This window comes from Podarcis erhardii (assembly GCF_964252035.2).
Source record: "Podarcis erhardii genome assembly, chromosome: 4".
Taxonomy (NCBI): Eukaryota; Metazoa; Chordata; class Lepidosauria; order Squamata; family Lacertidae; genus Podarcis; species Podarcis erhardii.
The window spans coordinates 10,506,031-10,531,127 of record NC_138508.1 but is presented as its reverse complement, the minus strand read 5'-3'; the positions used below and the strand labels follow the sequence as shown (position 1 = coordinate 10,531,127).

The following is a 25,097-nucleotide window of genomic DNA, read 5'->3' as shown; positions in this document are numbered from 1 at the left end:
CAGAACGGTACCTATTTATCTAATTGCACTTTGATGTGCTTTCGAACTGCTAGGTTGGCACTAGCAGGGACTGAGCAACGGGAGCTCACCCCATCACGGGGATTTGAACTGCCGACCTTCTGATCGGCAAGTCCTAGGCTTTGTGGTTTAACCCACAGGCCACCCGCATCCCATATACAGTGGTACCTTGGGGTAATTACTTAATTCGTTCTGGAGGTCCATTCTTAACCTGAAACTGTTCTTAACCTGAAGCACCACTTTAGCGTATAGGGTCTCCTGCTGCCACTGCGCCACCAGAGCACAATTTCTGTTCTCATCCTGAAGCAAAGTTCTTAACCTGAGGTGCTATTTCTGGGTTAGTGGAGTCTGTAACCTGAAGCGTATGGAACCCGAGGTACCAATGTATATATATATGCATATAACACTTCAGAAATTCAGGGAAGTGGGCAAAGATCCCACTCACCATGTGCTGAACCAGTTTCAACAACTGTTTACACATGTGGTTCTATGTATACCACTTAGCAAATCATTGTGTTCATCCTGCATTTCAACGTTGACCAACAACAGGTTACTTTATTATAGTCAGGATGAAGGTGAAAGAGTGGATGTCACAGGTAAATATCAACATTTTTGCGCACCGGTGAAATCACACACTCTCCTGATGAGTCAATCAATGATGGCTGGCACACTTGCTAAATTTGGCTCCAAACCCCATAACAAAGCATGCCTTCCAACATTCCTCTGATGAAAATAGGGACGCCCTATTTAATAATAATAATTTTGTTTGTATCCTGCCCATCTGACTGGGTTGCCCCAGCCACACTGGGCAGCTTCCAACATATATAAAAACATAACAAAACATTAAACTTTTTTTTTAAAAAAAACTTCCCTATACAGGGCTCCCTTCAGATGTCTTCTTAATGTTGCAGAGTTACTTATCTCCTTCGCTCGGGGGTCAGATAACTCCATACCCTCCAACATCTCTCTGATGGAAATAGGGATGTCCTAAAAAAAGCGGGACATTCTGGGATCAAACCAGAAAGTGAGGTGGCTTCTGTAAAATGGGGACACTTAAAAGGTCTGGAATTTGTCCGTTATCTGGTTGGCCATTGTGAAACAGGATGTTGACCTACAAAGGCCAATGGCCTGACCCAGCAGTGCTCTTCTTATGTCTTTAAATTTAATAATGTTGCAGGAATTTATGTACAGGTTGGGGGGGTTGCCCCTCCAGCAAATATCATGCGCATGCAGCCCGCTACCAAAACAAGCACAATTGCTTTTGTGACTTTTGTGATTTGTCCCCACAAAACACTTGGTCACAATTTCTTCCTATCTATTCAAAGGGCCTTTGCTGCACGATACCAAATGTAATAATTCACTGATAAATGTATCTATGTACTGGCTCACTGGGAAAACTTCAGAAATTCATATAGACATGTGAGCTCAGCTACTCAGCAGCCCCTCTGCCTGAGTGATAATCCCTGGCATCCTGATAGCTGAGTGCCAGACAGGTAGCCATTCCAGAAATAACAAACCCCGATGAAGACAAAAGGGTGTGATTAACTTGGCTGGGAAACAGGGAAATGTAAAGATCTCTTTTGTTACACTTGATGGGTGTTTGGTGGAGGGCAAGGAGAACCATGGGGCAGGGTCCAGGATGCTCAGATTACTGCCACCAGACTTCCCCTTTCATGATGTAACCGTGATGTATGAGTGATGTAGTTTGGGGGGTGTAACATGGGGATTAGCAGCTAATAAAAGTTTGGGGGCTCTTTTGTTCGGGGCTTCCATCTTGTTCCACCTTGTGGCAGGTGAGAGTCCTGTCGCGACAGTCTTCAATAAAGACCAAGCCTACTGGCTGCTGTTTTGCTCTGGTATTCCTGGCTGGTGTCCTTGTTTTTGGTCCAAGAGAGCCCTCAGATTTCTCCGTTAACAATAATAAATAAATAAATGAAAGACTCCCACACCATATTGTAAAACAACAACTGAGCATGTATAGATTCGCAATGACATTATCTTGGCAAAATACGCACAGTAGTTCTTGTTCTATGGCTCCTCCTCTAGCACCAACCCAGCCCCCCTGAAGGAAGGACGTGGAGAATGTCAACATAACTGATAGCATCTTCTGGCAGGTGATATTATGGTCAGATAAGAACAGTCGCCTGCTTCGCTGCAAAATGAGCCCCCTCCCCCTTGCAATAAATCTACGCGGAAGCCGCCTTCCAGGGAGTGATTTGTGGGTCGTGAAACTGCAGCCTGTGACCCAGAGAAAGGCATTGGTGGTGGGTGGCACAGGCCATAAAATGGGCCTTGCCCTCTTCCTTGGCAAACGGCCATAAATCATTCACATTCCATTTGGCCTGGCTGTGCAAAAGAGGCCATTTGGCTGGGAGAAGAAAAGCTCTCCATTCTGTGCTGGTGAAATCAGCAGGAGGGGGGTGCCGGGCATTTTGAGATGCTGGGATAACTCAGATCTCGTTTGCATTTTAATGAGGAAGTCCCTGATTGTCACCTCTCTTGCGAATCAGACCCAAAAAACAACCCCCAACCATCCTTCAAAATTCATACTCCGCTGAATTTTGGGGGACGCTGTTCTCCAATCAAGTGATTTGCACAAAACGCATTGTATTAGGAGGACCGGTGCATAATAACATACCTATTAGTGAATGTATCAGACAGAAATGCATCGTAGTGGAAGGAATTTCTTTTTAGAATATGCAAATTAATCAAACCAGCATGGAATGTGTATATTAGGAGAAATTCACACTAGAACGCTAACAAACTTTCAAGAGGAATTAATAAAGAAAAATCTGCAGGAATGTGGGAAACTGGATTTAAGTTTGGAAGAACGAGAGAGAACCAAAATGGACTGGTTTGTGCATCTTTAGCAATAATTTAATAATATATTTTTTATATATACCCCGCCCATCTGGCTGGGTTTCCTCAGTCATTCTGGGTGGCTCCCAACAGAATATTAAAACAGGATAAAACATCAAGCATTTAAAAACTTCCCTAAACAGGACTGCCTTCAGATGTTTTCTAAAAGTCAGATAGTTGTTTATTTCCTTGACATCTGATGGGAGGGCATTTCACAGGGTGGGCGCCACCACCAAGAATGCCCTCTGCCTGGTTCCCTGTAACCTCACTTCTCGCAGGGAGGGAACCGCCAGAAGGCCCTCGGAGCTGGACCTCAGTGTCTGGGCTGAACAATGGGGGTGGAGACGCTCCTTCAGGTCTACTGGGCCGAGGCCGTTTAGGGCTTTAAAAGTCAGCACCAACACTTTGAATTGTGCTTGGAAACATAGTAGTGACTCACTAAGCTGAGTGTGGCCCACCAGGCATATTTGGGTACCCACCGGACGCCAAATTATGTGGCGGGGTTGGGAATGTCAGAGCACACACTCTACTGAGAGTCAGTATGATCTAGTCCCAGAATAGGGAATCTCAAGCCTGGAGGACAAATTCAGATCTCCAGGTCTCTCTGTCTGGCCCTGTGGCAGTAGTTTGTTAATGCTATATTGCTGCTGAGATGCATAGCATAAGAAATTCAAAACTTTGAAAGTTGGAACATAAGAAACAATACATGAAGACAGGCTTCATTTTGAACCATATTGTTGCTGCTGTTAAGCGGCCGTGTTTGACAGTGCAATCCTGTATAGGGAAGTTTTAAAAAAATGTTTTATTATGTTTTCATATATGTTGGAAGCTGCTCAGCGTGGCTAGGGCAACCCAGTCAGATGTGTGGGGTATAAATAGTAAAATCATCACTGTGGAACAGGACGTTCCTATTTTCACCAGAGAAATGTTGGAGGATACACAAGACACCCACCTCTCCCCCCAACCTGAATCTTCATTGCCCCATCGCCCCCACTGTGGAGGCATTAATTGCCTCGTAAATCCATTTGATGGCCAGGATCCTGACAGCGGATGCCATTAAAAATGCCAAACGCCTCAATCCCTCCAGCTAATGAGTAGGCCCAAGTGATTCACATTTCAATCTATATGCAAATGGACCATCCGGCAGGCACTCAGAGTGCCGTTTGTGGCCCTGTTTACTGCCATCCAGAGAAGCTTCCAGATTTGGACATCAATCCAGTACAAGACAAGAATGGACAACAGCTTGCGGAGCGTGTGATTTATGAGGGAGAGCTCACAGTCGTGGCGATGATGTCTGGGAGGCCAGCAGTAATTGCTGCCTTGCTTCACGCCCCTCACTCACCCAAAAGCACTTGGTGGTCTTATCTTCCCACAAGGGCCGATATTGATGCTGAAATCCAGCATCGCCTGAGCTCTGCAAGTGCGGCTTTCTCCTGATTGAAATTCAGAGTGTTTGAGGATTGGGACATTTGCAGGGAAACCAGAATGCTTGTTTACAAAGCTATTGTGCTACTGACCTTGCTGTATGCCTGTGAAACATGGACCACTTATAAACGCCATCTCCAACTCCTCAAAAGATTCCATCAACTGTGTCTCTGAAAAATTTTACGCATCACTTGGGAAGACATGTGAACTAATGCCAGTGTACTGGAAGAAGCAAAGATCACCAGTGTTGAAGCTATGATTCTTCAACATCAACTTTGTTGGACTGGTCATGTTGTGCGGATGCCTGATGATCGTCTTCCAAAGCAACTACTCTATTCCGAACTTAAAAATGGACAGCGTAATGCTGGTGGTCAACAAAAGAGTTAAACCTGTCTCAATGCAAATTTTAAAAAATGTGGTATAAACACTGACAACTGGGAAACACTGGTCTGCGAGCGCTCCACTTGGAGAACAGCCTTTACCAAAGGTGTTGGGGGCTTCGAAGACACTCGAACTCAGGACGCAAGGGAGAAATGTGCTAAGAGGAAGGCACGCTTGGCAAACCCTCACCGTGATCAACTCCCGCCCGAAAACCAATGTCCCCACTGTGGAAGGACGTGTGGATCCAGAATTGGCCTCCACAGTCACTTATGGATTCATTGTTAAAACCATGTTCATGGAAGATAATCTTACTCGGCTACAAGTGATTGCAGAAGAAGAAGAAGAAGAAGAAGAAGAAGAAGAAGAAGAAGAAGAAGAAAACTGAACATGTCCTGTCACATGGGGCGTAAATGTCACTCAGCCATCAATGACAATAGGTTCACCCAAGGGTTTTTAGACATTTAGATATATGGTGTGGTACAGTGGTACCTCAGTTCTTGAACGACATCCGTTCCGGAAGCCCGTTTGGCTTCTGAAACCTTCAAAAGCGGAGATGCGGCTTCCCATTGGTTGCAAGAGCTTCTGGCACTCAGCAACAGCCGCGTCTCATGTTCGGGTTCCGGAAAACATTCAAAAAACGGAAGCATTTACTTCTGGGTCTTCAGTGTTCGAAAACCGAAACGTATGACCACAGAGGCATTTGGGAATTGAGGTTCCACTGTATTCCACTAGTTTTTACTCAGAGATACCGGTAACTCATTGAAATTAATGAGCAGGTCTAAGCTATGCCCATTAATTCCAGTATTTTGAGTATTATTATTATTATTATTATTATTATTATTATTATTTCAATTTATGTACCGCCTTCTATCAAAAGAATCCAGGTGTACAACATTAAAACCACATTACAGTACATCAATAATAAAAACAGAATAAAAATCATACTGACAGACAGACAAATAATAAAATAATTGATGACATTCCACACTTACACAGGATTTAATAGATTTAAAAGCCATAGGCCTGGGTAAAGAGGAATGTTTTTGCCTGATGCCTAAAGACATGTAATGATGATAATGAATTTAAAAAGATGTTTAAAATAACATTTGTTTTTTAAAAAAACAACCCAGAATTTTTTCTTCTGGGAATTATAGGGGTGGAACTACCTAAACAGTATAGAAATTTATTTATGTATGCGACTACAGCGGCAAAAATGTTATTTGCCCAAAAATGGAAAGAAGAAGAAGTCCCGTCGAAAGAAGAATGGATACAAAAACTTATGGGCTATGCAGAAAGGGCGAAACTTGCCGGAAAAGTAAGCAATCAAGATAACAAACTTTTTTTTTTAATAAAAGAATGGAAACAAATTGTAAAGAGATAAGGACATTGGTAGGATTATTGTAATAACCTGCAGTTTCATAAGAGTATATAGTTAAAGAAGATGAATAAAAGAATGACTTAATTTAGAATATGCAGGAAATGATAGAAATAAGTTTAAGGAACCGCAGAAAGAGGAGGAAGGGAGTTTTGAAATGTTAAAATGACTGTAAAACTGTTGAAAGTATGTAACTGAAAATCATAAATATTTTTTTTAAAAAAATAAAGACATGTAATGATGGCGCCTGGTGAGTCTCTTTGGGGAGAGCATTCCAAGGTTATGGAGCCACCACAGAAAAGGCCTTTTGGTGGGAATCGCAGGTGGGCTTCTGGTTGGCCCCTGTGAGAACAAGATTCTGGACTAGGTAGGACATTGGCCTCATCCAACAGGCCCTTTTTAGGCTCTTATTGAATCTGGACTCTTCTGCATTCCAAGCAAGTGTCCTACGACTGAGCTATGGGTGCCCCTCCTGGCGCAAGGGCACACACACAACTTGCTTGGATTGTTCTAATTTGAGAGTTGCCACCTGAGCCATTATGAGCTCTGTAAACAAAGAGCAAGATACAATTGTTAGAAAAGTGCTGGCTTTTATCTTGTAGTACTTGGCAACTGTCGATGAGAGTTACTCCATCCAATAACTCAAACAGAACAGTTGTGCGGGTTCTCTGATGTTGTGTTGGGTTTATTGTGTTTTGACAAGCCTTCTTAAATCTCGGTATCTCAGATTAGAATTGGTTTCATGTATGTGACTTTTTTTATTACAGATATACCTCGGGTTACAGACACTTCGTGTTGCGCAATTTTGGGTTGCGCACCGTGTCGGACCTGAAGCACGTTATTTTCGGGTTTTGGCGCATGCGCAGTAGCACCGAATTGCGACCCGTGCGTGCGCAGATGCGGCACTGCAGGTTGTGACCCAACACTTTGAATTGTGCTTGGAAATGTACTGGGAGCCAATGTCGGTCTTTCAGGACTGGTGTTATATGGTCCTGGCAGCCGCTCACAGTCATCAGTCTGGCAGCTTTGTTAGTTATAGTTACTGGGTCACCTTCAAAGGTAGCCCCACGTAGAGCGCATTGCAGTAGTCCAAGCAGGATATAATCAGAGCATGTAATACTCCGGCAAGACAGTGAGCAGGCAGGTAGGGTCTTAGACCAAGTCCAAGTACTGAAGGGAAGGAACACAGAAAGCTGCTTTCTATCAGAACAAAACAATATTCCATCTAAGTCGGTCTAGGCCAGGGTCAGCAAACTTTTTCAGCAGGGGGCCGGTCCACTGTCCCTTAGACCTTGTGGGGGAACTATATTTTGAAGGAAAATAATGAACAAATTCCCATGCCCCACAAATAACCCAGAAATGCATTTTAAATAAGAGAACACATTCTACTCATGTAAAAACACACTGAATCCTGGACTGTCTGCGGGCTGGATTGAGAAGGCGATTGGGCCGGATCCGACCCCTGAGCCTTAGTTTGCCTACCCATGGTCTAGGCTCCTTCGGGGGCAGAAAACATGGGGGCCTCAGGAAAATGATGGACTACAACTCCCATCAGCCCTAGCCAGAGTCACCAGTGGTAAGCAATGATGGGAGTTGTAGTCCAAATGTATCTGGAGGGCTCCTCTGACTGGCAGAATGTCTCCAGGCTCTCAGGCAGAGAGAGGGTCCTTCCTGTCTCCTCCTACCCTACCCTTTGACTGGGATGAGATCTGAGACCCATCTGCATGCAACACTTTCGTTTACTATGGAGCTACAGCTGGTACATAACTCTTTTTTAAAAAATATTCTTTTTATTGGTGTTTCATTGAATACAAACAAAGAAAATACAGTAAAATTCAACAATCATTTACCCACATTCCTTCCCCACACTCTGCTGAGCATTGACTTCCTCCCCTCCCTTCAACAGGTTTTCTTATGTCAGTTACTTTTCCACGGTTTCTTATTGTATCCAATCCTGTCTATGTCATAAGATTTATTTCAGTCCTGCCAGAGTCTTCAAATTTCTACATTTATTACTTATGTACTCCATAAATTTACTCCAATCTTTTTGGAATTTTGCTTCCTCCTGATTTCAGGTCCTACAGGTCAGTTTTGCTAGTTCCGCATAATCAACCATCTTCGTCTGCCACCTCTCTATTGTTGGTAATTCTGGTACTTTCCATTTTGGGGCTAACAAAGTTCTGGCAGCAGTCATAGCATACATACATAAATAAATAACCTTTGATCTGCTTTTTCTATTTCCTCTCCCATCAAGCCTAACAAGAAAGCTTCCTGCTTTTTCGGGAAAGTGTATTTAAATCTCTTTTTCAATTCGTTATAGAATCATAGAATAATAGAATCATAGAGTTGGAAGAGACCACAAGGGCCATCGAGTCCAACCCCCTGCCAAGCAGGAAACACCATCAGAGCACTCCTGACATATGGCTGTCAAGCCTCTGCTTAAAGACCTCCAAAGAAGGAGACTCCACCACACTCCTTGGCAGCAAATTCCACTGTCGAACAGCTCTTACTGTCAAGAAGTTCTTCCTAATGTTTAGGTGGAATCTTCTTTCTTGTAGTTTGGAACCATTGCTCTGTGTCCGCTTCTCTGGAGCAGCAGAAAACAACCTTTCTCCCTCCTCTATGTGACATCCTTTTATATATTTGAACATGGCTATCATATCACCCCTTAACCTCCTCTTCTCCAGGTTAAACATGCCCAGCTCCCTTAGCCGTTCCTCATAAGGCATCGTTTCTGTTCCCAAAACTGTTTCATTTTCTCACATGTCCACCACATGTGGTCAAAATCTCCGTCTTTATCTTTGCATTTCCAACATGTCTTACTACTCATCCTGTTCATTCTTGCTAGTTTAACAGGTGTCAAATACCCAGCTGGTACATAACTCAGAGGTAAACGAAGGGGTTGCAAAACAGAGTTTTTAGTTCTTTCCCCCCCAGACTGAACCATTCACCTGGTCTTGAACTACCGTATTTTTCACACCATAAGATGCACTTTCCCCTTCCTAAAAAGTAAGGGGAAATGTGTGTGCGTCTTATGGAGCGAATGCAGGCGGGAGGCTCTGCTCAGCGCTCCCTTTAAAGAGCCGCGCGGAGCGTGTGTGTGGCTCTTGGGGGCTTTTCCCCCAGGAGGGAGAAGGGCAGCCCGTCAGTCCCTTCTCCCTCCTTAGGGAAAAGCCCCCAAGAGCCCCAAGTCCCCACATATGCTCCGTGCGGCTCTTTAAAGGGAGCGCAGCTCTTGGGGACTTTTCCAGGAGGTGGGGGAAGGGACTGACAGGCTGCCCTCTGTCCCTTCCCCCACCTCCCAGAAAAGCCAGCAAGAGCCTCTGCTCAGCGCTCCCTTGTAAGGGCTCTCTATCGTCCCTCATCCCGATTTGCTGGGCAGCCAGCAGAAGAGGCGCTACGCAGCTATCGCTCTTGCTCTCCTGGCTTCTCAGTGAAGCGGGAGGAGGGACGGAAGGGTTTAAAGCAAGAAAAGTGAGAGCCACTTACATGCTCTGCGCAGAATATTTTTTTTCTTGCTTCCCCCCTCTAAAAACTAGGTGCGTCTTATGGTCAAGGTGCGTCTTATAGAGCGAAAAATATGGTAAAGCTGTATCGCAGACAAATGTTGTGATCCTTTAATGCAGCCCAGCAGTACCATAAAACACACACACACAGAGAGGCCACAGTTTTTACAGCCCCTTTGCTCCTCACCCGTTCCTCCTCTCTTTGTTTACCCAGAAAGCAGGTTGCCACTTTTTTTTTAAAAAAAAAGGAAAGAACAAAATATAATTAAAAAGATTAAAGTAGAAGACCAAGACATTGAGAATCCGAAAGGAATAAGGAAAGGATTTGTGGACTTCTATAGAGATCTATATAAAAGAAAAGAGAAATCTAAGATAAAGATGATAGAAGATTATTTAAAGAAGAAAGGGCTGCAAAAGATCCCAGTGACAAATAAAAATATATTGAATGAACCAATTGGAATAGAAGAAGTTAAAATGGCTATAAAAGAATCAAAAAGTGGGAAGACTCCGGGACCGGATGGATTTGGTGCAAGATACTACAAAGAAATGAAAGACATCTTACTTGTACCGTTGGTAGAAGTTATGAACAACATTTTGAAAGAAGGACACATGGAAAGAAGCATATATAACATTAATTCCCAAGCAGGATTCAGATTTGACTCAAGTTAAGAATTATAGGCCAATTTCACTATTGAATAATGACTATAAAATATTTGCTAACATCTTGGCAAATAGAATGAAAAAGGCATTAAAGGAATTGATACATAAGGACCAAACAGGATTCCTGCCAGGGAGGCAGATGAAAGATAATATAATAAATATAATAGAATATCTGACTAATAAGAAAGATAAGCAAGCGATGTTGATATTTGTTGATGCGGAAAAGGCATTTGATAACATTTCTTGGGAATTTATGTTACAGAATCTGGAATTTATGGAGATGGGTCATTCATTTGTAAATGGTGTAAAGGCAATATATTCTGAACAAAGAGCAAAATTAATTGTTAATAATGTACTGACAGATGATATTGCTATAACCAAGGGTACAAGACAAGGGTGTCCCTTATCACCATTGTTATTCATATCGGTCCTGGAAGTCTTGTTGAGAGCGTTAAGAAGTAACGATTTAATAAAATGTGTGACAGTTGGTTGCAAGGAATATAAGGTAAAAGCCTTTGCTGATGATTTGGTTATAACAATAGAAGACCCTATTAAAAGTATTAGCAAAGTGTTAGAAGAGATAGAGCAATTTGGACAAGTTGCCGGATTCAAATTAAATAAGAGTAAAACGAAAATAATGGTTAAAAATATGGACCAAGAGATAATAGAAAGAATTCAGCAACAAACAGATATGGAAGTGGTTAAGAAAGTTAAATATCTTGGGATTATATTAACTCCCAAGTGTATTGATCTTTTTCAAAATAATTACGTACCAGTTTGGAATAAAATTAGGAAGGACCTGGAAGTGTGGGGAAGAATGAAATTGTCATTTTGGGGAAGAATTGCAATGGTAAAAATGAATGTGCTACCAAAAATGTTGTTTTTATTTCAATCAGTACCAATAATTAAAGGTGTTACGATATTTTAAGAATGACAAAGAGCATTATCAAGATATGTCTGGCAGGGCAAGAAGCCTAGAATAAAATATAAGATTTTATATTTTAGAATAAAATATAAGATAGAGGAGGCTTTGCCCTGCCAGACCTAAAGTTATATTTTGAGGCTGCATGTCTTTGCTGGGTGAAAGAATGGATAAAGTTGGAAAATTCAGAACTTTTGGATCTAGAAGGATATGATAATAGATTTGGTTGGCACGCATATTTATGGTATGAGAAAAAAAGAGTGCATAAAGGTTTTGAAAATCACATTTTCCGAGGTCCGCTGATGGAAGTATGGAATAGGTACAAAAATTTATTAGAGTTTAAAACTCCATATTGGCTGTCGCCATTGGAGGTAATGAGTGTTAAGAAGATCAATATGACGGAGAGCTGGATTACATATGAGAATTTAATCATAAAAGAAGGAAATAAATGGAAATTGAAGCCATATGATGAAGTTAAAGAGTATGTGTTTGATTGGTTACACTACTTCCAACTGAATGCGATGTTTAAAAAAGAGATGCTGGAAAGAGGTTTTCAAGATGAAAAATCTAGATTTCAAAAAGAAATTGTGAATAATGATGTTAAAATTTTATCAAAAATGTATAAATTACTACTTGAGTGGCATACTAAGGATGAAGAGGTTAAAGCTGCAATGATTCAGTGGGCCAAAGACTTTGGTTATAATATTCAATTTGATGATTGGATAAGATTGTGGAAAGAAGGAATGAAATTTACTGCATGTACTACAATAAAAGAAAATGTTATAAAATGTTATATAGATGGTATGTTACACCAGTAAAACTTGGAAAGATGTATAAAATGAGTAATAAATGTTGGAAATGTCAGGAGAAAGAAGGAACATTCTATCATATGTGGTGGGAATGTAAAAAAAATGAAAGGTTTCTGGGAAATGATTTATAATGAATTGAAAAAAAATGTTGAAATATACCTTTGTTAAAAAACCAGAAACTTTTCTGTTAGGAATACTAGGAAATGACATAAAAAAGAAGGATGAGAAGTTGTTTTTATATGCAGTAACAGCGGCAAGAATTTGGTGGCACAAAAATGGAAACAGGAAGAAATCCCAACGAAAGAAGAATGGAGAATGAAGTTGATGGAATACGCAGAATTAGACAAGCTAACGGGCAGAATTCGGAACCGGCGAGACCAGAGATTTACCGAGGACTGGGATAAATTTACAGAGTATATTAAGAATATATGTGAAGGTCAATTAACGTTTGTAGGTTTTCAAGAAGCTCTGGGATAAGAATGGAAAGAAATGTTGTTTTATAATAATTGTTAAGATTAATTTGGTTAAAAAACAAAACAATATAGATGCAAGAAATGTGAATAATTGTGAAAACATGAAAATTTCCAGATAGACTGAAGGAAGTCTGAAAGTGGAAAGATTAGATTTGGATGTATAATTCAAATGGAATGTTTTTTATTATTATTATTATTTATTGTTAAATTTGAAAATTTTATAAATAAAAAAATAAAAAATGAAAAGAAAGCAGGTTGCCACAACCAATTTGCCAGCCGCTAAAGATGATAAGCTCTGGCTCTCAACAGACCTTCCCTCTGCCCAACAATATTTGCTTCTCTTTAAACTTACAATGCGGAAGGGAAAAGATGCTGGAATGAGCAGATAGGTTCTCTTAGCTCTTTGAGAGCTTTCTCTTCCTCAGACAAAGCTCGGCTTTCCCCTCCTTTTATGACAAGAGCTGATACAAACTGAGATTGCATCACAACTTTCTTCAGCAGGGTAGTGGCCAATTTCTGAAACACAGCATCCCCTTGTGAGAGTCACAGCCCCTTGTAAAGTTTTTACAGCCTTTTAAGATTCTATAAGGGACGTGGGTGGTGCTGTGGGTTAAACCACAGAGCCTAGGACTTGCCAATCAGAAGGTCGGCGGTTCGAATCCCCACGACGGGGTGAGCTCCCGTTGCTCGGTCCCAGCTCCTGCCAACCTAGCAGTTCGAAAGCACGTCAAAGTGCAAGTAGATAAATAGGTGCCGCTCTGGCGGGAAGGGAAACGGCGTTTCCATGTGCTGCTCTGGTTCGCCAGAAACGGCTTAGTCATGCTGACAACATGACCCGGAAGCTGCACGCCGGCTCCCTCGGCCAATAAAGCGAGATGAGCGCCGCAACCCCAGAGTCAGCCACGACTGGACCTAATGGTCAGGGGTTCCTTTACCTTTACTTTTAAGATTCTACAATAATCTTATAATCATAGAATAATAATGATTTGGGAGGCATTGCAACAATCAGTGCAGATCTCCATGTGTTGCTGCTATTTTCTGTGTATGTGCAAATGATCTAAAGTGTTCCAATATCTTATTTTAAAGTGACACAGGCTGTGTTTTCCTTGAAGCTCAACTGTACGTAACATAACTTGCACACTGTTCCCTTGAAAACAAAGAACCCACAGACCCTCCAAGTCTCCCTATTTTCCAGGGACAGTCTGGGATTTACAGGAGCCATCCCAGTTTCCCAGCTCCAGCAAATTTATGATGGCTATTTCCCCAGATTCCTTCACAATGGGAATTGCTTTCGATCTCTGTTAATGCTATAGAGGAACTGCACTGCCCACATCGTGAACGATATCAATTTTCTCTGATGTCTGACTAATTTCCAAATATAAACAATTGCACACCAGAGGAGATCTAAATCTGTATGAATGCCTCTTATATTATGGATCATATGACTTCCGGGATAGCGCGAACGGGTAATGGCGGACTCCCTCTGAGCTCCGGAGGGAGTCGGCTCCGCTAAGGACGGGTCTTGCCGTGCCGGCGACACGGGGACCCTTAGAAACCGCAGGCGCGGAAGCCTGCGGACATGGTGACTCGGTGGGCACCTTAAGCGCCCTCCCTGACCCGCGAAGAGCCTTTTTAAAGGCTACGGAGTGGACCGGAGAGTGGCGTGGTGCTGAGAGTCGATCGCTGCCTTGGCGGAGCGAAGCCGCGAGCCATGACCGGAGAGCGCTGTCTTTCTTCTTAAAATTTGGACTGAAAATGTAACCCGTGAGTAAAAGGAAATTTCGGCACTAAAAGTTTCTTATTTACGAATTCGAGTATGATCGGGGGGACGTGTTAAAAAGGAAGTCCGCACTCCCCCTCCCCACCAAAAGATTTAAAGCAAAGAGATAGCACCAGGTCGGAAAGACTTTGGTGCTTAAACGGAGAACTTTCACAAACTGAATTAAGAAGTAATTTGAGCAGGAGTGGAAGAAAGAGGAATTCCGGGGGTTTTGCTTTTTAAGTTGACCCCCCCAGACCCGGGTAGCGCCCAGTGTGGGAGCCCGAGAAACAGAATAAGGAGTTTGACAGCTGTCAAAAAGAGCTGTCAAACGACTAGCCGAAACGTGGAACTGTGTTATAACTGCTTTTCTGGATTAAATGCTACATTGAAACTGAATTGATTGAACTGATTGGAAACAAAATAATTCTTAACAACAAAGTAACTGACTGTTGGGTGAGATTCATGATGGAGATCCCTCTGGAGGGAACTGATGACATTGCAATGGCTGCTGAAGGAAAATTACTGGCAGAGATACAAAAAATGTTTTGTCTGGTGGGAACCTTGCAAAAACAGAACACAATTATGACTGAACAGTTGATGACCTTCAGTTTTAAACTTAACGACTCTGTCAATGGAACTAAACAAGTGGAAAAAAAATTTGCAGCTGCAGAAGGAGAGATAATCCTATGGGGGGAAGGAGAAAAAGAAAGAGTTCAACAAGAATGCAAACAGAAACCTGTAACTTTTGGGAATCAAAGAAATAAGGAGGATGACTATGGGATTGCAGATCTGCAGGGCCAGAGGAAGAGAGAAGCCCCTGGAATAATCAGAATATTGAATCAACAAAGAATGAACAAGTTCAATGGGGACTTCTTTCTGGGGCTGGACTTTGGGAGATTTGTTGTCTTTGGTCAAAAACTGTCTTTGTTTGATTTGGAAGAAAGAAAATATGAGGAGCTGCTGACAGAACTTCATGGAGAAGGGAAGACCAACAAAGAGGACTATAAACAAAATCGGCGGAGAGAGGCTAACTGGGGCCTGAAGGCCTCGGATGTCAGAAATCCAGGCTAAAACTGTTGTTTATCTATTTGGGTAGGGGCAAAGCGGGGGCAGGGGGGAGGGGAATTTGGGGTGGTAAAAACCTGGGATTTGGAACTGAAATATTATGATTTTAGATTTAATATTAAAAAAAAAAGAAAAAAAAAAAGGATGAATTTGTGGGAGAGAAATTACGCTGACCTTGGAGAATAGATCCAATATGGGAAAGGGAACATGTAAAATTATGATAAGTTAAAAAGGGGGAAAAGATAAATTGGAAGGAAAGAATTGAATAATTTTTAAGAGACCTAATAAATAATTTGCTGAGCTATGTAGTGAAAATGGAAGGTGGGCAGGGGAGTGCGGGGAAGTCATTGAAAGAAGGAGATGAAAATTTGGTTGTGTTTTGTTTTGTTTTGTGTTTGTTTTACTTTTGTTTTGATTTTTTTTTATGTAAGTTTGTTTTGTCTTTAAAATTGAAAATTGAATAAAAATTATTTAAAAAAAAAAAAATATTATGGATCATATGCAAGATTATTTGGAAAAAAAAACCATAGGTGAATGGTGTATCGACTTCCCTTTCCCCCCTTTTTCCTTTTGCATTTTCAGCAAGGTGTCTCGTTAAGTTCCCGCGATCTTCTCTAATCACTTCTGTGTAGTTACTTTATAGCTGTTTCCCCTCCAACCAGTTGAGAATGATATAATCTACTCCTTGCATGATGCCAAACACTTCCTAGCTAGTTAATCTACACAACACACGTCAGTGATTCCCTTTAAGCCAATCAAGGACTAAGGCCGATGAGATACAAGAGATTAAAGTGTCCACTTGCCCTCTTCCAGAAACGGGTGGGGTGTCACATAAAAATAGCCAGGGAACTATCCACCCCCTCATCTCTGACAAGGTTTCTTCTTAAGCCAGGGGAGCAACACAGTATCTTAAAATTAGCACTGTCAACAGAGAGCGGTCACGCAACTTACCTGCCGTAGAATAACCATGGCTCCTACGTAAAGTCATCGGCAGTCACCACCAGTGGACCTGAGGAAGAAAGAAGAATCAGAGAATCAGAGGGACTAGTTGGTTACCACTTGCATTTTGGAGAGGTCGAGATTACGATCAGCCAAGAAGCATCGTTTTCTCAAACACACACACTTTGGCCCTGACTACGTAAGCAGCAACAACAACAGCAAGCACCGCTATCAATGTGACAGCTATCGAACTCTTCGTTCTAGACAGCAGAAGATAATCCTCTAAGTGCAACCAGGTTAATACCCACACAGCCTCCCTGCAGTGATAAGAATGAATTCTCCTTGTGGAGTTTCTCACATAGGAGGCTAGCTGCAAACGAAACAGCAGGAACTGGGCAAAATAACGGCAGGGTTTTGTGCATAGTTTGGACTCTCAGGAGTTCAGGGGAGGAAGCGTGTCAGGTGTAGAATGTGGCGCTTTTGAAGAACAAGGAAATTTCATTTTTTAAATGTTTATATTTCATTAAGGTGATGTCAGTTAAAAGAAATGCGCTGCCGGAGCACTCATCCTGAAGCAAAGATCTTAACCTGAAGCACTAGTTCTGGGATAGCGGAGTCTGTAACCTGAAGCGTATGTAACCTGAAGCGTATGTAACCCAAGGTACCAGTGTAGTGTTATTGTCCTTGTTGTTGTTTAGTTGTTTCCAACTCTTTGTGACCCCATGAACCAGAGCACGCCAGACATTCCTGTCTTCCATTGCCTCCCACAGTTTGGTCAAACACATGCTGGTAGCTTCAGAACACTGTCCCACCATCTCGTCCTCTGTTGTCCCCTTCTCCTTGTGCCCTCCATCTTTCCCAGCATCAGGGTCTTTTCCAGGGAGTCTTCTCTTCTCATGAGGTGGCCAAAGTATTGGAGCCTCAGCTTCAGGATCTGTCCTTCCAGTGAGCACTCAGGGCTGATTTTCTTCAGAATGGATAGGTTTGATCTTCTTGCAGTCCATGGGACTCTCAAGAGTCTCCTCCAGCACCAGAATTCAAAAGCATCCATTCTTTGGTGATCAGCCTTTTTTATGGTCCAGCTCTCACTTCCATACATCATTACTGGGAAAACCATAGCTTTAACTATAAGGACATTTGTTGGCAAGGTGATGTCTCTGCTTTTTAAGATGCTGTCTAGGTTTGTCATTGCTTTTCTCCCAAGAAGCAGGCGTCTTTTAATTTCGTGGCTGCTGTCACCATCTGCAGTGATCATGGAGCCCAAGAAAGTAAAATCTCTCACTGCCTCCATTGATTGAAGAGTATAATATCTTTATTTTTCCAATTCCACAATATCAATTTCTTGGCCACCATTAGGACACGGAAAATCCATTTCTGTTGCACCATTAATAATTTCCATACTGCAGGTATATAGTTCCATAAAATATTCTCCGCTGAGAGATTTAACTTTTTCTTCACAGTCATACTTACACAGTCCGGCACATTCTCCCCCAAAACTTGTTAAGTAAAGAACACTGTACAAACATGTTGCTTCAGAGAGGCTCCCGTTGCTCGGTCCCAGCTCCTGCCAACCTAGCAGTTCGAAAGCATGCAAAAAAAGTGCAAGTTGATAAATAGGTACCACTCTGGTAGGAAGGTAAATAGTGTTTTCGTGCACTGCTCTGGTTTCACCAGAAGCGGCTTAGTCATGCTGGCCACATGACCCGGAAAATCTGTCTGCGGACAAACGCCGGCTCCCTCGGCCTGTAAATCGAGATGAGCACCACAACCCCATAGTCATTCACGACTGGACTTAACTGTCAGGGGTCCCTTTACCTTTAAAGGAGTCCAATAAACTCTAAGTATTATTTTCTGTTGTATTAGTCTTAATTTTAAATCTAATGACACCTTAGGTATTGAAGCTAATACATTTTCCCACTGTCTGTGTAATAATGAAAGTTCCAATTCTTTATTCCAATCTTCTCTTACATGCATATTAATGTGTCATAGAATCATAGAGTCATAGAGTTGGAAGAGACCACAAGGGCCATCGAGTCCAACCCCCTGCCAAGCAGGAAACACCATCAGAGCACTCCTGACATATGGTTGTCAAGCCTCTGCTTAAAGACCTCCAAAGAAGGAGACTCCACCACACTCCTTGGCAGCAAATTCCACTGTCAAACAGCTCTTACTGTCAGGAAGTGCTTCCTAATGTTTAGGTGGAATCTTCTTTCTTGTAGTTTGGAACCATTGTGTCCGCTTCTCTGGAGCAGCAGAAAACAACCTTTCTCCCTCCTCTATGTGACATCCTTTTATATATTTGAACATGGCTATCATATCACCCCTTAACCTCCTCTTCTCCAGGCTAAACATGCCCAGCTCCCTTAGCCGTTCCTCATAAGGCATCGTTTCCAGGCCTTTGACCATTTTGGTTGCCCTCCTCTGGACCCGTTCCAGTTTGTCAGTGTCCTTCTTGAACTGTGGTGCCCAGAACTGGACACAGTACTCCAGGTGAGGTCTGACCAGAGCAGAATACAGTGGCACTATTACTTCCCTTGATCTAGATGCTATACTCCTATTGATGCAGCCCAGAACTGCATTGGCTTTTTTAGCTGCCACGTCACACTGTTGGCTCATGTCAAGTTTGTGGTCAACCAAGACTCCTAGATCCTTTTCACATGTACTGCTCTCAAGCCAGGTGTCACCCATCTTGTATTTGTGCCTCTCATATTTTTTTTTGCCCAAGTGCAATACTTTACATTTCTCCCTGTTAAAATTCATCTTGTTTGTTTTGGCCCAGTTCTCTAATCTGTCAAGGTCGTTTTGAAGTGTGATCCTGTCCTCTGGGGTGTTAGCCACCCCTCCCAGTTTGGTGTCATCTGCAAAGCATATTAAACTTGCATATTAAACTTGTGTATTGTTAATAGGATACAGTGGTACCTGGGGTTAAGTACTTAATTCGTTCTGGAGGTCCGTTCTTAACCTGAAACTGTTCTTAACCTGAAGCACCACTTTAGCAAATGGGGCCTCCTGCTGCCGCCGCGCCGCCAGAGCACAATTTCTGTTCTCATCCTGAAGCAAAGTTCTTAACCTGAAGCAATATTTCTGGGTTAGCAGAGTCTGTAACCTGAAGCATATGTAACCTGAAGCATATGTAACCCGAGGTACCACTGTATCTATAAAAGTAATTGCTGGCTTTTTATTTTTGAATGAGTGGTCCAATTGTTCCAATATCTCAGGTATCTCGGAAGCTGAAAGGGCTGATTGCCCAAACACACTTGTTAGGAGATGTTGTAATTGAAGATATTGCGCTTGGCCTGCATCTGAAATTCATCTTCCCCATCTATCAGCTGGTCCAATGTCAATACACCTGCTTCCATCCAATTTTTCCATATCACCATCTCTTTTTTTGCCATTTTCGGTGTGGGGTTTCCCCACAGGGTAAGTTTAGCATGTGAAGAACAAGCAAGCTTCTAGCTCTCACATTTGCGGAGATGTGCTTGTATTCTCAGGAGCCAGAGAGGCGGTGGAAGGGATTTCCAGCGGAGTTCCCTTGCCTGGCAAAGCGTGAATAAATTATGCAAATTGGGGCATGCAAATAGAAGAGCAGATTATGCAAAATAATGGGGACGTGGGTAGGCAGTCAATAAAAGCAGCTAAACTGCCTTGCTGAATTGGAGGGGGGGAATGAGTATTGGCCTGGACTTCTGAAAATTAAAAGGGAGGGTGCCAAATAAACATCCTTGGGGATGCATGCATTCCATAAGTGGGGAATCACCATTAAAAAGCCTCTGGGCCTCTGCATATCACCCTCCGGACTCTCACCAGATCACATTCCCCTCCCAGAACTCAGCAGCCTGCTGGGATGTGTCCCTGAACTCTGTTTGCCTGGAAGGAGAATGGAAAACAAATAATAATAATAATAACAACAACAACAACAACAACAACAACAACAACAACAACAACAATAATAATGTGTGTGTATGCAGAAATCTGGCCCAGTATGTAAGCACTGCTTCGTGTTTGTGTGTGTTGTGTGTGTAATTAATTTTCTGTTTTACAATTTAAAACACTAATTTAAACATCCTTAGAATATCAATGACTTCCCTTCCTCTCTTTTCATGGTTCATTTTGCATATCATAAATCCCTGGATATTTTACAAAAACTAAACCATTCAGTATTCCATTATTGCATCCATCAAAACTTATTTACACTGTTGAATTTGTCTTAATGCTGCCAGCGTTTTCAACTGTGCACAATTTCTCCCCATATATTCCAATCTTCTCTAAACGTATATTCTCCTTGTGGTCTTATTCTACATGTTAAGTCCGCAAGCCGTGTATATTCTGTCAACTTAAGTTGCCATTCTTCTTTCGTTGGGATCTCACTCATTTTCCATTTTGGGGCTAATGAAACACGGGCCGCAGTAAAGGTAAAGGTACCCCTGCCAGTCGTGTCCAACTCTGGGGTTGTGCGCCCATCTCACTCAAGAGGCCGGGGGCCAGCGCTGTCCAGAGACACTTCCGGGTCACGTGGCCAGCGTGACAAAGCTGCATCTGGCGAGCCAGCGCAGCACACGGAAACGCCGTTTACCTTCCCGCCAGTAAGCGGTCCCTATTTATCTACTTGCACCCGGGGGTGCTTTCGAACTGCTAGGTTGGCAGGCGCTGGGACCGAGCAACGGGGATTCGAACCGCCGGCCTTTCGATCGGCAAGCCCTAGGCGCTGAGGCTTTTACCTACAGCACCACCCGCGTCCCACGGGCCGCAGTAGTGGCATACATAACATTTTTGGGTCACCTACAAATTTTCGTCCGAATTATCCCCAACAAAAAGGACTCTGGGTTTTTTGGGAAAGTTCATGTGGCCAGCATGACTAAGCCGCTTCTGGCGAACCAGAGCAGTGCACAGAAATGCTGTTTACCTTCCCGCCGGAGCGGTACCCATTTATCTACTTGCACTTTGACGTGCTTTCGAACTGCTAGGTTGGCAGGAGCAGGGATCGAGCAACGGGAGCTCACCCTGTCATGGGGATTCGAACCACCGACCTTTTGATCGGCAAGTCCTAGGTTCTGTGGTTTAACCCACAGCGCCACCCGCGTCCCGAATTTAGCAAGCCTACCATCTGCAAATCGTCTACCATCTGTAAATCATCTGTGGAATGTAAGCAATTCTTCAAACTGCTTTAGTCTCTGACCCACAACTTACCCCACCTCTCTTGGCCACGAACCTCCCTTCTTTCTCCCTTCTGCAAAATAGAACGGGACCCCTGCTCCTTCCAATCCCAACCAAACCCTCCCACTGGCTGAGCCTTCATTTAAATCACTGACTCCTACATCTCCCATCATCCTTGACCCCTGGGCATGCTCGCTGATGGGAGATGGAGTCCAGCAACAAACTCCCCATTCCTGCTCTTCAACCCAAAGGTGTCACCACGATTGCCTGTGTTTCAGTGATGGTCTCATCTCCCTCAGGGTGTAACCTATATTAGCAACCTCCAGCTGACCCCTGAGGGCAAAGATGCTAATTAATAAGGAATAAACAAGATAACTTTCCCAGCAAAGGTGCATCTTGGGGGGGGGGGAGAAAACACGGGTGCAGGGAGGCAGGAGATGCACAAGTTCATGCCTTAGATGATGATGATGAATAATAACAATAATAATAATAATTTATTTACCATATTTTTTGCTGTATAAGACTCACTTTTTCCCTCCTAAAATGTAAGGGGAAATGTGTGTGCATCTTATGGAGTGAGTGCAGGCTGCACAGCGATCTCAGAAGCCAGAACAGCAAGAGGGATTGCTGCTTTCACTGCGCAGCGATCCCTCTTGCTGTTCTGGCTTCTGAGATTCAGAATATTTTTTTTCTTGTTTTCCTCCTCCAAAACCTAGGTGCGTCTTGCGGTCTGGTGCGTCTTATAGAGCGAAAAATACGGTATATCCCGCCCTCCCCAGCTGAAGCCGGGCTCAGAGTGGCTAACAACAATAAAAGTAACACAGCATTCTAAAATCAATTCATTATAAAATCAGTTCAAAATCAAATGAATGGCAACCATTGGGCTAGAGTTCTGTGAGGAATTACCAAAGGAGGGGTCAGACTGTGCCTTGGCCAAAGGCCGGGCAGAACAGCTCTGTCTTGCAGGCCCTGCGGAAAGATGTCAAGTCCCACAGGGCCCTATTCTCTTGTGACTGAGTGTTCCACCAAGTCGGGGCCAGTACTGAAAAGGCCCTGGCCCTAGTTGAGACCAATCTAACCACCTTGTGACCTGGGACCTCCCAAGTGTTGTCATTTGTGGACCTTAAGGTCCTCCGCGGGGCATACCAGGAGAGGTGGTCCCGTAGGTACATCTGCTTTGTCATTCAGCTACAAGCCTGCACAACTTACTTATTTGTTGTTTTCGTATCTAGGTGGCGTTCACAGTCCTCCCCCTCCTCATTTAATCCCCAGAACAACCCTGTGAGGTAGGTTAGGCTGAGAGGCAGTGACTGGCCCATGGCCGAGCGGGGATTTGAACACTGGTCTCCTGGGACCTTAAGGGACGCGGGTGGCAAAGGGACGTGGGTGGCGCTGTTGGTTAAAACCACAGAGCCTAGGACTTGCCGATCAGAAGGTTGGCGGTTCGAATCCCTATGACGGGTGAGCTCCCGTTGCTCAGTCCCTGCTCCTGCCAACGTAGCAGTTCCAAAGCACGTCCAAGTGCAAGTAGATAAACAGGTACCACTCCAGTGGGAAGGTAAACGGTGTTTCCATGCACTGCTCTGGTTCGCCAGAAGCAGCTTAGTCATGCTGGCCACATGATCTGGAAGCTGTACGCCGGCTTCCTCGGCCAGTAAAGCGAGATGAGCACCGCAACCCCAGAGTCGGTCACGACTGGACCTAATGGTCAGGGGTCTCTTTACCTTTACTCCTGTATCCTAGTCCGACATTCTAACCACTATGCATCACTGCCACTCCCTTGGCTTTGCATCAGGGCCAGCAGCAAAGGTGGAATGAGCCATGGCCTGACGGTGTAATTCCCAGCAGGTCCTGATAGTCAGAACACGAGGTGCAAACCAGTTGGACTTTGAAGGATCTGCTGTTGCTGTTTTTTAAAGAAGCTCATTGGGAGTTGAACCCAGGCTGAGGAGGAATGCTTGAAATTCCTTGCAACCGGTGGCAAACGAAGGAATGAATTTAACATCCAGTGCCAATGCCTCTGTGGATTAGTTGGCAGCCTGGCTGGTCATGAGATTTAAAATCAGCAGACAGCCAAACCAAGGGAGATTAAGATGAAAAATGCCAAGACTTGCTAACATAAGTGCAGGTTGATGACCAGAGTGTTTCTGGTTCATTTCTGTTAAGTTGTGGGTGAACATATTAGACGACACAGTGATTCTTCAAACAGCTCTTGTTTATTCACAGGCCAGAACAGAACTGAACTGAAGGGTTCAGCCAGCTTGCTTATATAGAGCTCAACTACAAAGCAACAGTAACAACTTTCTAAAACTACCCAATCACTGAACATCACTTTCGATCCCTTATTTGCATAACTATCTACAGTATCCCCCTGCTGGCCCAGGGTGAGAACTTCAGTACATAACAGTTTCCCCCTCTCCCCTCCCCAAGGCTGGATTCCCATGGTGGTTGCCAACTGACTAAATACCCTGGCTGCTCCTCTGCCTTTAAAAACAGCTTGAGCAGCTGAAGCTTTTCAGGGCAGATCGAACTGCTGTGTAAGGCGCAAGAGCGATGAACACTTTAAAAGAAGAAGAAGTTGGCAACTCTACATTCAATAATATATTTGTAAGCTTTCCTGCCCTATCGGGCAAAGTACCCGCTGCCTTGGGACGCGGGTGGCGCTATGGGTTAAACCACTGAGCCTAGGACTTGCTGATCGGAAGGTCAGCGGTTTGAATCCCCACGACACGTTGAGCTCCCATTGTTCGGTCCCTGCTCCTGTCAACCTAGCAGTTCGAAAGCACATCAAAAGTGCAAGTAGATAAATAGATACCACTCCGGCAGGAAGATAAATGGTGTTTCCGTGAGCTGCTCTGGTTCGCCAGAAGGGGCTTAGTCATGCTGGCCACATGACTCGGAAGCTGTACGCTGGCTCCCTCGGCCAGTAAAGCGAGATGAGCGCCGCAACCCCAGAGTCATCCATCCCTTTACCTTTACCCGCTGCCTTGCAGAACATTTTTGAGAGAAGAAAAGTCTAGGGAGTTAACCCTTTCACAAATCCGGAGTGCTTGATATGAGAACGTCATGCAAAAATGCCGAGGGATTTCCACAAGGATTTTTTAAAATAGCCAGTTGCTTCAGGAACACTTAAGATTGGGGAAATATGAAATGAAGAGAGTGAAAACTGATATATCTGAAAGTGAGCCCCATAGAACACCGTGGGTCTTAAAGGTAAATGGACCCCTGACCATTAGGTCCAGTTGCGGACAACTCTGAGGTTGCACGCTCCTCTCGCTTTATTGGCTGAGGGAGCCGGCGTACAGCTTCTGGGTCAGATGGCCAGCATGACTAAAGCAGCGGACGGAAACGTCGTTTACCTTCCCGCTGGAGCGATACCTATTTATCTACTTGCACTTTGACGTGCTTTCGAACTACTAGGTTGGCAGGAGCAGGGACTGAGCAACGGGAGCTCACCCCGTCGCAGGGATTCAAACCGCCGACATTCTGATCGGCAAGCCCTAGGCTCTGTGGTTTAACCCACAGCGCCACCCAAGTTCCTTACAGTGGGTCTTACTTTTGAGCAAATATACGTAGGGATTATATACATAGAACGTATCCATTCTTAAGGAAATCAGCCCTGAGGGCTCACTGGAAGGACAGATCGTGAAGCTGAGGCTCCAATACTTTGGCCACCTTATGAGAAGAGAAGACTCCCTGGAAAAGACCCTGATGCTGGGAAAGACTGAGGGCACAAGGAGAAGGGGACG

General features: G+C 43.6%; 1 protein-coding gene across 2 annotated transcripts in view; it reads right to left on the bottom strand.

Annotated features, from left to right (window-relative positions):
• The window catches only part of MYO7A (myosin VIIA), a 152,073-nt gene extending 135,820 nt beyond the window's left edge, over window positions 1-16,253 (bottom strand). The window contains exon 1 of one of the 2 annotated variants that reach the window (XM_081860001.1): window positions 16,207-16,253. In XM_081860001.1, the coding sequence (XP_081716127.1) occupies window positions 16,207-16,224 (18 nt within the window). In that variant the 5' untranslated portion in view covers window positions 16,225-16,253. The remainder of the gene's footprint in view (window positions 1-16,206) is intronic. The other variant, XM_081860002.1, reaches the window with a different exon arrangement.
• Window positions 16,254-25,097: the final 8,844 nt, after the last annotated feature.